At 40.3% G+C, this 14,618-nt stretch overlaps 2 protein-coding genes across 4 annotated transcripts; both read right to left on the bottom strand.

The window, feature by feature from the left end:
- Window positions 1-244: 244 nt before the first annotated feature.
- Window positions 245-3,767, bottom strand: tmem35 (transmembrane protein 35). The gene is made up of 2 exons (XM_046295358.1): window positions 3,361-3,767; window positions 245-1,792 (listed from the first exon to the last, which is right to left on the bottom strand). The coding sequence occupies exons 1-2, from the start codon at window positions 3,478-3,480 to the stop codon at window positions 1,430-1,432; spliced, it is 483 nt and encodes a 160-aa protein (XP_046151314.1). The 5' UTR covers window positions 3,481-3,767; the 3' UTR covers window positions 245-1,429.
- Window positions 3,768-3,976: 209 nt separating this feature from the next.
- On the bottom strand, window positions 3,977-12,910 carry arl13a (ADP-ribosylation factor-like 13A). Of its 3 annotated transcripts, none has more exons than XM_046295355.1 (10): window positions 12,558-12,910; window positions 8,729-8,851; window positions 8,537-8,607; window positions 8,170-8,419; window positions 7,773-7,878; window positions 7,304-7,512; window positions 5,585-5,690; window positions 5,145-5,406; window positions 4,880-4,987; window positions 3,977-4,786 (listed from the first exon to the last, which is right to left on the bottom strand). In XM_046295355.1, exons 1-10 carry the CDS (start codon window positions 12,611-12,613, stop codon window positions 4,731-4,733), a joined length of 1,347 nt encoding a protein of 448 aa, XP_046151311.1. In that variant the 5' UTR covers window positions 12,614-12,910; the 3' UTR covers window positions 3,977-4,730. The 3 variants fall into 3 exon arrangements, with proteins under 3 accessions (XP_046151311.1, XP_046151312.1, XP_046151313.1); XM_046295356.1 differs by having other exon boundaries at window positions 12,637-12,910; XM_046295357.1 differs by lacking the exon at window positions 12,558-12,910 and adding an exon at window positions 11,282-11,430.
- Window positions 12,911-14,618: the final 1,708 nt, after the last annotated feature.

Here is a 14,618-nt window from a genome sequence, read left to right as displayed (position 1 = left end):
TACTTCCTCGACTTCAAACTCGACCCATCTGCCAGTTCGCTTTCCTTCCTACATGCATAAACTGATGTGAAGGTAATGATTAATATACATAATTTTGTGTAGTAGGCTCATTCACTTCAATGATCCAAGTTCAGGTACTCATTCTTCTTTTCTTTTTACACACTTTATGTTTGGAATGTTTTGCAAATAACTGCTGACTTGAACCGAATTAAAACGATACACAATGAACACACAGCTTGGAGATCCACCTGTACATTTTTTTTTATTTAGCTCATCTTGTTTTACAGAAGTATTGTGAATGTTAAGGACCAACTGAACAACTGCTCATCTGACTAAAAACCTCCCTTTATCTACTCATCATTACTGAAGGTAGCACCACTTATATATGAGTCAAATACATTTACATTACAAGAAGAACCCAGTGGTAATGTTAATACTCATATGAATACTTATCTAAGATAGTAATTCAACAGAATACTGTTTTAAAAAATCCAAGCGCAAAATAGACTCACAGATAAACATAAGCCTTTGTTGTCACTGGATGTAAAGAGAGACAGTCCTTTATTAAGAGACAAATATCAAGTCCTTTATTGGACATGTCAATTGACACAGCATTTGACAAAGTAGCTGGACTACTGACTGTGTTCCAGAGACATAGAGACAGCACTAGGCTAGCAACCATAGACATAATAATAATAATAATAATAATAATATATGCCATTTAGCAGACGCTTTTATCCAAAGCGACTTACAGTCATGTGTGCATACATTATATTATGTATGTACATAATTGCTAGCAAAATGCTCTCCTCCATATGAGTTCTTGAACAAAAGTGTTGGGTGCAACAAAGTGATTCATCAATTTGTGATGAGTGAAAGACTTGTCATTTGACCGTTTAATTTTTCTTTGGGGAAAAGGGGTACATTTTCATGCATAGGAATACTTACAAGAAAATCGAATGAACAGGTAAAAGCTTTAACGGAAAGTAATCTGAATTCACTGAAATGATTCTTATTTTACTAATACCAATGGAAATATGTGATACTGTGTATTATATTTAAATAAATGTGAGTCAATATTCACCAACAATATATCTTGAACAGTGGTGATAGGATATGAGTTTGTTTAAGCCATTTAATATGAACTATGCATAATTGTTGTAAAATAACAATTGAATTCGAGGGATATCATTAGCTTTCTAGCTAAAATGTAAAAAATAGAAAAGTACCAATCTTCAATAGCGGAAAACATTAGCAGTCTCAAAGCCAACAAAGTCACTCAAATTAGTATTTGTGTCAAAATGAAACATAAAAATATCACTTGTTAATAGCGACTGTGTTTCTTTTGAATCAGAATTGCTACAATCCAAAGAAATACACAAGGTTCCATTTTGCTGTTGCTCTGCCCAGACTAGACGATTGGGCTGGATTAGGACTGCTTGACTTTGTTCTTTTCCTGGACATTGATGTGTTGTTCCCTGCTCTCCTCCCTCTCAGGCCGGTCCTCACTCTGGCGGGCAATGAGCAGTCGGCAGGTGAGCAGAATGCCAAAGACCAGAGCATGGGCGTATCGTTTCAGGGGGTCTCCTACTAGCTGGTGGAAGAAAAGGACCGCCAGCATGACCAGCAAGAGCAGGAAGTTAGCCACATCCTTGGGTCTCCCTGGCACCAACGTCAGAACCACACCACAGCCCACCTCCAGTGAGCCAACGATCTTACGGAGCAGCACCGAACTGATACCCATCTTCTTTAGACCTGGCAAGGCCTTTGCGTAGCTTTTGTATGCCCTTTTCTAAAGAAAAAAAAAACGTGAGAGAGAACATTTCAGCCTTAATTTTCATAGATATCAAAGAGAGAACTTGCTCATTAGTGGTATACTATGGGCTACAGTATATACTTTCTCCGATTTGTAGAACCTGTAGGGAAGTTCCAGTTCTATATCAAAAGTTGGAGTGAGACGATACATTTAATGTCTTAATAGAAATGACGCATTGCCTCTTATCCACTCGCCGTCCCCTTATGCCATAGTTTGTACATCTCAATTGTCAGTAGAAACCACGTTTGTTTAAGCAAGTCAGCCATATGTTTTTTTTAAAAGGCAGTAAATGAGGCTGAATGAACTGTTTCCCTGCCAGACAAGGCTCCGCTGATAGCCAGGTGTAGCAGTGGTAAGGATTCACTCTATGTTCCTGAAAAGAAAGCTCAGCTGTTGGGAGAGCTTTATGTAGTCCGAACAGCTTGTGGGCACCGTTTGTCACCGTTATAGTGCAATTCATGTTTTGATAAGTGTTGGGTAGTGGCTTTGCTGGCATGCATCTAAACATTGTTTTGTTGTTGTTGAGGTTGCCCCACCAAGATGTACATGCTGAAATCGCCACCGACACTAACAGATGTTTTTCTGTTGTTTTTTTATTTAGTCTAACTATAGGGTTTAAGAGTTGTACTTGTAAGTAGCCTATGCAAGCACCACCAAAACCACTGTCCTTGATATCGGCCTATTACATAAACTGTTCAATCGTTGGGGCCTCCCGAGTGGTGCAGCGGTCTAAGGCACTGCATCGCAGTGCTAGAGGTATCACTACAGATCCGATTTTGGAGGACACGGGCTGTTTATTCCGCACCCAAGACCATGACACTAAATTGGGAGATCCATGTATAGGCTAATGAAGCCTATTCACCATATAATAAGAATTACATTAGAACATATATGAATGACCCAGTTTAACGTCATTGACGGGTTAGGGAGGATTAAACTCAACTCCACGATTTGGCTGGCCAGGATGTCCTTGTCCCATTTCAGCGCTCTTAGCAGAACAATCCTGTGGCGGGCCGGGCACATGCACACTGCCTAGGCTAAAATGTACCTTCAAATACCATTAAGTCATATTTGGCTAATAATAACAAATAATTCGCCATAAAATACTACTGAACAAACGTGTAGGCTACTGTTAGCCTATATCATAGTCTTATTTTATTTCAAACAAACAGGCCTATTTACCTATAGCCAATTCATTCGATTTCAATTATGTGGGCTTATCTGAAATGCCTAATGGTAATATTTAGTTTTTTGTCATAATAGTCATGTATTTCTATCGTCAGACTTCAATAAATAATTTTGCCTATTATAGGCTATATAATAATGCAGCAGGTACCATCATCTCCTTGCTTGCTTAAATTCATTCCCAAGATTGAAACAAAACATACATTCAAATCATATGTATCAGTTAGATATGATATGCTATTTTATTTCATGATTCAAATGTGGGTCAGCAGCACATTAGAGCCTGAGAGCGTCCATAGCCAGAACAATGGCTTTCGCTTCCAGCTGCAGATGCGGTTTGTTGCTAAAGGTTTACTTACCATCTCACTGTACGCATCTTTGCTTAATCTTGGTGTGAGCTTTATAGTGCCCATGAAGACGAAAAAAAGACCAAGAGCAAAAGAGAGGGCCACAATTGTTATCGTCCTCGGTGAAGCCATCTTCAGTGTTGTGTGTCCCGATCCCCCCACCAACCTGTGTGTCTCGGCGCGGCGGCTATATAGTGGAGGCCTATTCACTGAAACAACTGGCTGTAATGTATTCTCTCCTGTGAAGATGCTGAGGGGGGTGGGCTTCTCGAAGAGCGACAAAAATGGCGAAAGTGAATTTGTACACAGGGTTCAAGGTCCAAATGCCCAATTATGGAGCCCATACCAAGATATATTATCAGTTTATATGTAATATAATTACTAAAAATTACGAATGGATATTATTTGTACATAGTCCAACAATATATATATTTTTTAATCAGTTTCTTTTCCAGCATGCATAAGTCAATAATAGCTAACACCGAATGAAATAGGAAACATGGTTACATATGGCTGACTATTAGTTTGGCGCTTGACCTATTGTTTGGACTGTTTTGAATCTGGGTCAAACAACAGAGCATTATCATCTTCAAGGTGAACAAACACGAGCACACTTCAAGGCATATGGTACATTGTAAAAGGAAGCACGTGATGGTTTATTGTACACTTCAGTGTTGTATTTGTTCTTTCTTCAAAATTGACCTGGTGGTGTTCTCTTAAAATTCTATTTTGCTTTCACTGACCATTTTGTGTTGTTGAAAAACAGGGTCTGTGAGACATTTGTCAAACAGTCATATAAAAAGACGAACGAACATGACAAAAGCATGTCACTTTTTCCATCAAAATGACAACATACACAGATAAACTCTATTCATATTTATGAGGAGGGATTCAAATATTTTGGCCAGTACATTCATCATGTTTGTAAACAACTGTTTACTTATACTGCAGATAATTAAGTAACCACTAATAAATAAATATTTCATATAACATATTTTGGTAAGATTAAATAAACACACATTTCTCAGGGGGTGCATTGTGGATTTGCAGTTTCTGCACAGTAGCAGCGAAGACAAACATCCATCAAGTATTTTGAAATTGTCCTTCAAAAGCCGTTGAATACTCCAGTTGTAATCCATAAATTAGAAATGTGAGGTAATTGAATGGAAAAAGGAGGTTGTAGAGGATTTGCAGGCAGGGCATGTCTCCCTCTGTCAATCAATCAGTCAGGTCGCTGTCTGGGTGGTTTGCAGGGAAGAGGCTGGGGGTGAGTCACTAAGGTGTCTCAGCATGTTTATAAATCACTGGAGTGCTGCCCTTGCCAGGATAGCAGACTGCGTCGTCACACACTGGACCTAGGACTCTCTCTCAGCCCTCTCCTCTCACTGGCCCTGATTCTGTCGCTCTTTCAGAGCCAAAATGGCTTTTCGGTAAAGATCTATCAAGAAACAGGGAAATCACATATCTCAGACAGTCTCATTTTTTGCGTTGCATTTCAGTGGGAGTTAAAAAGGAGAGACTGGGGGCTCACCAAAGGTCACGGAGAGGTCAACTGGCTGGGAGTATGCTCCTGGCATCTTCTCAGAGTTTATCCTGTTCTTTTTCACTTTCACCACTTTTTTCTTCTTCTTCTTGTCCCCTTTATCAACAGATGAGAAAATGTGAACGTTATCAACTCAGATGCACATTTCAATATTAAAAAGTGCTAACAACATGTTGTAACCTGTTAATACATCATAAAACATGCTCCAATACATTGGAGGCAGATTGAAGTGTTGTTTGAGGAGCACAGCTACCTTTATTCGAGTTGTCTTTGTCTTCGTTGTCAACTGATTCTGGGAGCTCTTGGGTCTCTTCCTTCACTTTGGCTTTACGTTTCAGCTTCCTTCGTTTCGGAGGTATTAGGGGACTGTTGGCCTTCTCTTTCTGCACACTGTGTTCTGGGTCTGCCTCTGTGCTACCTTCCTCCTCCTCCGCATTCTCTCCTTCGCTTTTCTCTTCTGTGTCCTTAATCTTCACCTGTTGTTTCTTCTTTTTATTAAGCCTCTTTTTGCTCTCCTACAATAAACAAGGCTTTTCAGTTCACATATTCCAGCAGTGAAAATGAATGTGCACCTCCAGATCTACTAAAACTAGTAGATTGTTTCACTGCAAATAATCAATTGGAATCTTATCAAGATCAAATGGATCTACAACTAAAGATTATCAGTTGATTTGTACATTGCAATGTCTTTACCTTTTTCAAGATGTTTCGAATGGGTTGTAGCGAGGGGGTCTTGGGTCTTAGGTCCCTTTCATGAGGGCTTTGTACTTTACGGAGGTCATTTTTGCTGGCACGGATTCTACACATAGACATTTCACATAAGAAAGGGTCCATACCATGATGCTTTAGCTAACATGGGCCATGTCTTTGCAGTAGTTCATGGATACATTCTGTGAATGCAATATTAACACATTGGCCAAGACAGATGATATCCTGTCTAACTGAAGGCGCATCCCACTCATGGGCACACCATGTCATTTCAACGTGGACATGTGGATACTAATTGGTTGAGAAGTTGACCAATGAGATTTCAACCTTTATTCACCGACTCCAATAGACAGACAGAAGCTTGTTGAATTCCCAATGTGTTATCACTATGCTTTCAACCATCTAAAAAGGACACCAACGTTCAAATGGAAATACAATGTCAGACATTTTGTATTTATACAACAACGTAACGGGTTATCACTGTGCATTACCTAATAGCAGAAACAAATGGATTGCAGTTGAGATTACATTAAAAGTACATAGTGCAAGTGATCAATGCTGTTCAAGATTCTGCTCAGATTATTACAGCAATTGTGAAGAGCTCCACAGACCTGCGAGCTTTGCATGCTATCTTGAACTTGCACGCTTTCTATGATTACGTACTGTAAGAAGACATTTACATTTCCAGTAACCTCAAACTTTGTCCATTTTAAGGTTGAATAAATACGGTTACATTAGTTTGTAAGATAGCCTTTACTTTAAGCTATTTACTCTTACTACAAAAAGATAATTGAATTGTGTTTGGTTGACATTGTAACCAAATGTCAACATTTAAAGGATATGCTTGGATAATTTCATTTGAGCCACTGGCTTAATCCTATTATTTAACTTGTATTTTTGGTTTATTTGGAGATGTGAATTCAACATATAATTAGTTTACTTGTCTGCAAATCTACCAATCCTCCATCGTTAACACAATGGAAAGGTCAAATGCTTTATCTAAATGTTGAAAGTGCGTGGGTGATGGAGAGAAACAAAATGGTGCAGTTTGAGGCCATGTGGCAGAGATTGATAGGGCCACTGGAGATGGGGGTGTGAGCAGGTGGGTCTGGGCAGGGGGGATGTTGTGGATGTTTGTGTAAGTCTGTATGTTGTCATTTGTAAGTATATGTTTTTTATTGTAAAACAAAAAAAACAAAAAAATCTTTGAGCTATTGTTTAATAAAATATTTAACAATGGCTGTTGATGACTTTGCAAATGCGATATAGGCTTAAATAGTAAAATTGATGATATTTTACCTAATAAGTATAGTTTCATTTCATTTGCCCTGTTAAACCTACCCTTTGGAATGACTTCAATAGCAACAGTGAATATATTTAGTTATTAAGGGATCTCTCAATAATCATTCTCACGATAGCACCTTGGTAGTAGTCAAATGAATAGCTTTAGATCAACTCTCCAGTAGGAGGTGCTGCTATATAACGTTGAAGTTCTGAAATAGTTTCAAAGGTACAAATTCAACATATTTTATACAGGGTGTGTCTATCTTGAAAATTGTATTGTAACCTTAAATTTCACACTCAAAGCAACAGTTTCCATTGATTACTTTTTAAAATCCACGTCACAATACGTTGACAAATTACATTGAAACAACGTTGATTCAACCAGTTTGTGCCAATTGGGATAGTTATGGTCGCTCTTACCTTTCCTCTTTGGGCTTGCGGCTCCTCTCGATCTTCCCACGCCTGTCCCTCTCGTCTGGTGCTAGAGGTCTCCTGTCCCTGATGTCCCTGATTATGCGAGAACAGAGTTCTGGGTAATCCAGATTGACAGCACGCAGAAGCCAGCGAAGACCCCGCAGCGTCTTCCTGTCTGTCCACCTCCGCAGGTCTATTAAGGCTGAGCAAGGCTCCTAGAGTGAAAAGGCACAACATAATCAAATCTATTTGGCCTACATGGATTTCTGTCTGTCTATGCATCTATCTGTCTCTTGAACATAATAAACATAATCTGTCTGTCTGTTTGCCTGGCTGTCAGTTTGTCTGGCTGTCTGTCTGTCTGGATCTTATGTCTGTCTGTCTGATCTTATGTTTGGCTCTTCTGTCTGGCTGTCTGTCTAGCTCTTCTTTCTGGCTGTGTGGAGAGTGGTGTGTGTGTGAGAACTAGACTCACAATGTGGCACAGAGAACGGCTCTGGTTCACCAGTCTCTCCAGAGACAGGAGCTCAATTATCTCACTTCCCAGCAGGGCATTCATCTTGTCTTGCTTGTTGGCCAGCCTAAAACACAACACAGTTTATTCAGTGGATTCAAAAAAGGAAAAACAACTACACTGAAAGCACTAATCAGTTTCGTTACTGTGCTTCCTTGCCCACTGTACCATGGCAACACTAAGGTTTTAATGTAGGTAGTATAGATTATCTGTCACTTTGTCATGTACATCTCATATAATATTGTATAACATACTTATAAACTATAAATATAACAAATATAGCTTTACTTTTTATTTTAAGGTTGATCAAGTATTCTATTCACATGAACTCAAACTTGATATAAGAATTAGTCCTTACACCAGTAGTGGTTTTCCCGCCACTCTAGGTTGCTTCAGCAGGTCCGTCAGAAGTTCCTTGACCTCTTTAATCCTCTGCCGGTCACTGGAGTCCACCACAAAGATGAACCCATGGACCTCCCCATAGAGATCCCTCCAGGACCCCCGCAACTCCGGGGCCCCACTGATGTCCAGCAGGGTGACCAGGAAGTTCTCCACTCTCAGCTCCGTGCGGACACACCCATGTGTTGGACCCACGTCCACCGGGGGCACTGCAGGCAGCGAGAATAGTTACAAGAGGACCTCAGTCAGCCATACGCAGATTTCTGTGTAATGTCTACTGTAATGTTACTGTTCATCGTTTTGTATTGAAGTCACTGTTACATTACCTCTTAACATCCCCCTGACAGTGGATGTTTTTCCTGCTTTATCAAGACCGACCACGAGTACATTGACTTTCCTGTGTGAAAATACGAGACATGGGGCTGGAGTTAGCATATGGAGCAATTTAAGTCAGAGTAGTTGTAATCACAAGTGACTGAGGGACTGTGTTAATCCATTTGAGAGAAAGTCATTCTTACCTGATGGGTTGCTGGAACTTGGAGACCCAGCTGCAGCAGTTGGTTATCAGGTTGAACATGTTCAGTTGTGGTGACACAGAACAAGGTGAGCACAGCGGCAACCATCTTCTCCTCAGTCCCCACCTGAAAGAAGAGCTCATTATGACACAGGGTCGACGTGCAAACTATAGACTTACAGAATGACCGGTGCTAAGTCAGCTGAGGTAACAAAGGCTACTGTCAGGTGATCAGGGTCAGGGCCAATAAACCCCCGAGGACTTCAGAGCCATTTAGATATTAATGTAAAAGTCAATCATTTCTTTACTGTTTGAAATCTCTTTGACAAAGGTTAGCATTATCTGTGTGACTATATAAACTTCAGTATTAGAAAAAAAATACTCTTTGTAGAACGTAAAATGTTTCTTCAGCTGTCCCCAAAGGGAAACCATTTGAAGAACTCTTTTTGGTTCCAAGTAGAACCATTTTGGTTCCAGGTAGAACCATTTTTGGCTCCATTAGGACCCTTCCACAGAGGGTTCTACATGGAACCCAAAGGGGTTCTACATAGAACCAAAAAGGATTCTCCCTGGAAACAAAAAGGGTTCTATGGGGACAGCCAAAGAACCCTTTGAACCCTTTTTTCTAAGAGCATGGGTTATAGTACCTCGCTAAACTAGGTTACTTTGTTTGTACTCACAGTGCATTCCTATCCCTTTCGGGATACACTATTCATTGGGTCTGTGCATTACCTGCTTACTGTATATCCTTTTTGCTATCCCCATAAACTATCCATAAACTAGTCCATCGGTTTCCACCATGGGGTTTGTTTTATTGTTGTACAATGCACAGCATAAATGTATATAGACTCTCAACTACATGTTACGGAACTCTGTGGCTGAACTGGCTGGCACAGTCTGATTACATTAAGACACGGTAGCCTACCAGTTATCTGACAAATCTTTGTACCTGTGTGTAGTCTGCCACAGACTGGTTCTACACAAACAGCAGGTGTGTGAGTGTGTCCATCTGAGGTGTGCTAAATAAATCCAGCAGGCCTCAGCTCTCTGCCCTCTGCATCTGCTCAATCTCCATAAGCTGCCTAAACCCAGACTAGTCAGGTAGAGCATAAACTAGCAACAAGACTTCAAATGACAGCATGGTTATCCAACTGGCGAGACGCGGGCAGATTTAGTACAAAAATAAAATACACACACACACACACACACACACACACACACACACACACAGTTGAAGTCAGACGTTTACATACACTTTAACCAAATACATTTAAACTCAGTTTTTCACAATTCCTGACATTTAATCCTAGTAAAAATTCCCTGTCTTTGGTCAGTTAGGATCACCACTTTATTTTAAGAATGTGAAATGTCAGAATAATAGTATTATTTATTTCAACTTTTATTTCTTTCATCACATTCCCAGTGGATCAGATGTTTACATACACTCAATTAGTATTTGGTAGCATTACCTTTAAATTGTTTAACTTGGGTCAAACGTTTTGGGTAGCCTTCCACAAGCTTCCAACAATAAGTTGGGTGAATTTTGGCCCATTCCTCCTGACAGAGCTGGTGTAACTGAGTCATGTTTGTAGGCCTCCTTGCTCGCACACACTTTTTCAGTTCTGCCCACAAATTGTCTATAGGATTGAGGTCAGGGCTTTGTGATGTCCACTCCAATACCTTGACTTTGTTGTCCTTAAGCCATTTTGCCACAACTTTGGAAGTATGCTTGGGGTCATTGTCCATTTGGAAGACCCATTTGTGACCGAGCTTTAACTTCCTGACTGATGTCTTGAGATGTTGCTTCAATATGTCCACATAATTTTTTTTCCCTCATGGTGCCATCTATTTTGTGAAGTGCACCAGTCCCTCCTGCAGCAAAGCACCCTCACAACATGATGCTGCCACCCCTGTGCTTCACGGTTGGGATGGTGTTCGTTGGCTTGCAAGCCTCCCCCTTTTTCCTCCAAACATAACGATGGTCATTATGGCCAAACAGTTCTATTATTGTTTCATCAGGCTAGAGGACATTTCTCCAAAAAGTACGATCTTTGTCCCCATGTGCAGTTGCAAACCGTAGCCTGGTTTTTTTATGGTGGTTTTGGAGCAGTGGCTATTTAAGCTATTTAAGTTCAGACATTTAGACCATAAAAGTGCAAATTAAGCACATTGTCAGATTAAAGTAAAAAGAGAAAACTGATTTCAATAAAACACGTCACTGACTGCAATGATGAATATTGATATGGTTGAATCTGAAGACAACAGAGTGTGCTTTATTAGTTAACAGTGATAACCATGTGTACAACCTCTTAATGTAAACAATGTGCAAACGCCTAAATGCATTGCCCATCATATAAATTATGCAAAACTGTATTAGTCCATGACAAAATATCCAATCCACACACAGCATTGTTCACTCAAAAACTTGTTCATATTACTTGTTTAATCCCGCAAGTAGAACACTTTCACCACTGTTCTCAGGGGTTAATCTATGAAAATAGAAGCCACGTGAAATGATAGATAGAATATAAATTAAATTAAATCTCAGCATACTTACAGTAGGATGTCAGTGTCCATACGTTTGTTTGAGTGTGTTTCTCTTGTGGCATCTTGTATGTACCAGATAACTAATCAGGGCTCAATAATTCCACTAATCCTGTGGTCACCTCATGTAGGTGGTGCAACCTGGGAAACACAGTGGTAACCTGTCTACCAATCATTCGGGTGTTTGTTAGATCGGCCTTCAACCGGATAGGTTGCTCTACTGTCCAATGCGGCCGTTTTTATCTGAATATCAAATCATTTCTGGGTAACAATTAAGCACCTTTGATTGTTTTCAATTAAAATAGTTAAAAATGAACAAAAATAGATTCTTAGTAAAGATACATTTCTCAAGCTAGAATTTTGCTAAAACTTTCTGGATTTATTCTGAGTGGGTAGGGGAAATCTGAGAACTAGCTGTAATTGGCAGAGGGTTTGGAAAGCTCTTTCTTATTGGTTTATTAACACATTTGCACCAATGGTGATCTCACCTGGCAGGCCAAAACTCCATCCCAGCAAAATATGCTGGAAATTCAAGCGGTCTTTTCAAACAGCTCTTATGCTAAAAGGGTATTATGATAATTTTCACAATTTCACAATATTATTCCAACCACATAGTGTGGAAATATTTATAAAATGAATCACGTTTTTGACTGCATTGTGATTTAGTTTGGCCAGATCAGGACACCTGCTCATGGCCAATTTTAACAAAGATGTCTCATGATGTGATATTTTTTTTTTTTTTACATCTAGTGCCCCTCCTTTAACAATGGAAGAGAGAAATCCAGATTATTGGTACTACCAGAATCCCCTCACATTTAATTGCGTTCAATTTGACCTATGATCTCCTGTGATGTCCATAATGAGTGGATAGAGAGGTGGTATCTTTACACCGATGGAAATAAAACAGGATAAACATTCGGTATGAGGCAAATGTAAGTATGTTTAATGTTATCTTAAGGCTATTATTGACGCCTTGTAACATTGTAACATCTTTACAAGTTAATACATTATTACAATGGCCACTAGATGGCCTCAATTTCTATGGAAACATTCACATAATGGAGCTGTGATTACGTCACGGTGTGTGGTTTTGCTAAACAAGAGCAGACAGGGAGGAAAGAATTTGCCCTGCAGTCTGTCTACTCACGACAAAAAAAAATCTCCAAGCGAACCTTCTTAACAACCCACAACAATACTTACGTATAAAAGAAAATGGTAATTTTATAAACAGTTAGTCCCAGTACAGTCAGTATGGAAAATACAAAGTAAAATCTGAGAGATTTGCTTACTTTAAATGTTTTCCATAACAAGGATAACATATCCTGGAACTGCCCTTTGTGTACATCCTTCATCTCGTTAAGTCATTACCTCAGTGTCCAATCAGGCATGGGCTTCATCTCGTTAAGTCATTACCCCAGTGTCCAATCAGGCATGGGCTTCATCTCGTTAAGTCATTACCCCAGTGTCCAATCAGGCATGGGCTTCATCTGCTGACTAGACTCATCCGAGGCTCTGACCACTGCGTCAGCTGGCAATGACACACACATAGACACACACACACACACACACACACACACACACGCACATGCACATACACACACAGCAGCAGAAGCAACAGCAAAGGCTTAGCACAACGTCCTTATGCCCTGCCCTATATACCCATGGCCCCACGTACCTAACATCTCTGAGAGACCTGACAGCTGAATTCATGTCGGAGGGTTATGTTCCCTCTGAAGTCGCTCTGCTTTCGTTTAGAATGATCTATTAACTAGGGCTACAGAATGTTACCACGGAATAGTACACAATTGAACATCTATATGCCTCTGATGACTGTTGGACGTACTGTTTCAAACTGATTTAATTCGTTTGAATCTTGGCTCAGATTGTCTTCTGCTTTTTGTTCAATGACGGAATAGGGAGTGTGTGTGTACATACAGGGTGGGGTCCTAAAGACCTGCTAGGCCACTAATGTCTTAGTTCTACACTGCCGCCTTCCTTCCAGAAAGTAAACAACCACTACGGTTTGCAGCCACTGACCCACAGCGCTGTCTCGCCACTCACATTCATTAATAATAGGAGGAGGGCCTCCAGCAGACATTCACAATGCAGCGCCCACATCGTTGCCTGTCTGGGACCCATCTGGTTACACTGGGGGAGTGATTTTCATTTTGGGCTGAGCTATGGGTAACACTGTGCCTTTGAGCTATTATTGTCATGCGCTGGAAAAACATGAATTTTTAATCTAGATTGATGCTTTCATATGGAAAACAGTGCCCTGGGATCATAATACGAATTCAAAAATGAGATCGATATATCATCCAAACTAGTGTTATTAAAACAATCTACATAACAGTCTGTATTTTAAGTACTCTGTTGATGGGCACAACATCTTATTTCAAGCTTTAGCGACAGTTTGAAATGACTGGCCAGATTGAAGTCAACATTAAATTAAAGGAACCACGTTTGCACTGAGGAGCAAAAACAAAAGGTGGTCAAAGGAGGCAGATGGGATCCCTCTCATAAGCCAAGCACCAATTCTAATAATCCCTGTCTGCACAGTAGCCCGAGCAAACAGAAAACCGTTTCACTAGGTTCCATTCGTTCTAAAGGATGTGATGTGGTTGGTCATTTGTTTACTAAAAATGTAGTACCAAGTGTAAATGTAATCCAAAACGCAACACTGTGTCAAGTCACGGAAATACAAAATCCTCAATTTTGGGGTACGAGCTTGCCTGGCCTTCCCACAGCACATGTTGACGTAGCAGCGTTCCACATAGCTCTGGTGCTGTAACAGGGCCAAGTCTGTCCTAGTGGTGGTGTGATAGCCTAAAAAGGGAAACAGGACAACTGATCTATCTGTGCTCCTGCCCTGCACAACACACAGACACTGAGAGAGAGAAGGTTGATATGTACTGTATATAGCTGGCTGTAGTGGTGTTTCTAAGCTGTCATGATTTGTAGTAGCCCCACCTGCTTCAATAACCTTCTGAAAGTAATTGCCCAAGATTTAAACTTTTTTCTATTCTGTGCTTTTGTGATATCCCCACATTGCCATTGGGGCTTTCGTTATAGTTTTTTAGGATCCAAAACAGTGATGGCACTCTTATTGAAAATAGTCAAGTATAAATAGGTTACAAGCATGCACTCTCGATGACATGCACACAGCTGCACGCAGTAAGCGTAGATAAAGGCTCAGGACCCAGGAGCAGTGGGAGGTAGCGCTCACCCTCCAAGACCGATGTGAAGCTAGCCACAATAACGGTTAACCACAATAGTGGCGTTTGCGGTTCGCCTTCAAATGAAAAGTTCCCAATTGAACGTGACCCATTGAAAGTGATGCCATTTGTACT

This window comes from Oncorhynchus gorbuscha, linkage group LG13 (genome assembly GCF_021184085.1).
Source record: "Oncorhynchus gorbuscha isolate QuinsamMale2020 ecotype Even-year linkage group LG13, OgorEven_v1.0, whole genome shotgun sequence".
Lineage (NCBI taxonomy): Eukaryota > Metazoa > Chordata > Actinopteri > Salmoniformes > Salmonidae > Oncorhynchus > Oncorhynchus gorbuscha.
This window is presented reverse-complemented; position numbering and strand designations above follow the sequence as displayed.

Bases quoted from the DNA above. Each gene is read 5' to 3' on its own strand.
- tmem35 (XM_046295358.1), bottom strand. From the start codon at position 3,480: ATGGCTTCACCGAGGACGATAACAATTGTGGCCCTCTCTTTTGCTCTT. The intron at 1,793-3,360 runs GTAAGTAAACCT...TTTTTTCTTTAG, and splicing joins AAGATGCGTACAGTGAGATG to AAAAGGGCATACAAAAGCTA.
- arl13a (XM_046295355.1), bottom strand. From the start codon at position 12,613: ATGTACACAAAGGGCAGTTCCAGGATATGTTATCCTTGTTATGGAAAA. The intron at 7,879-8,169 runs GTAAGGACTAAT...GTTGTGTTTTAG, and splicing joins GCGGGAAAACCACTACTGGT to GCTGGCCAACAAGCAAGACA. The intron at 7,513-7,772 runs GTGAGTCTAGTT...TTTTCACTCTAG, and splicing joins GCCGTTCTCTGTGCCACATT to GAGCCTTGCTCAGCCTTAAT.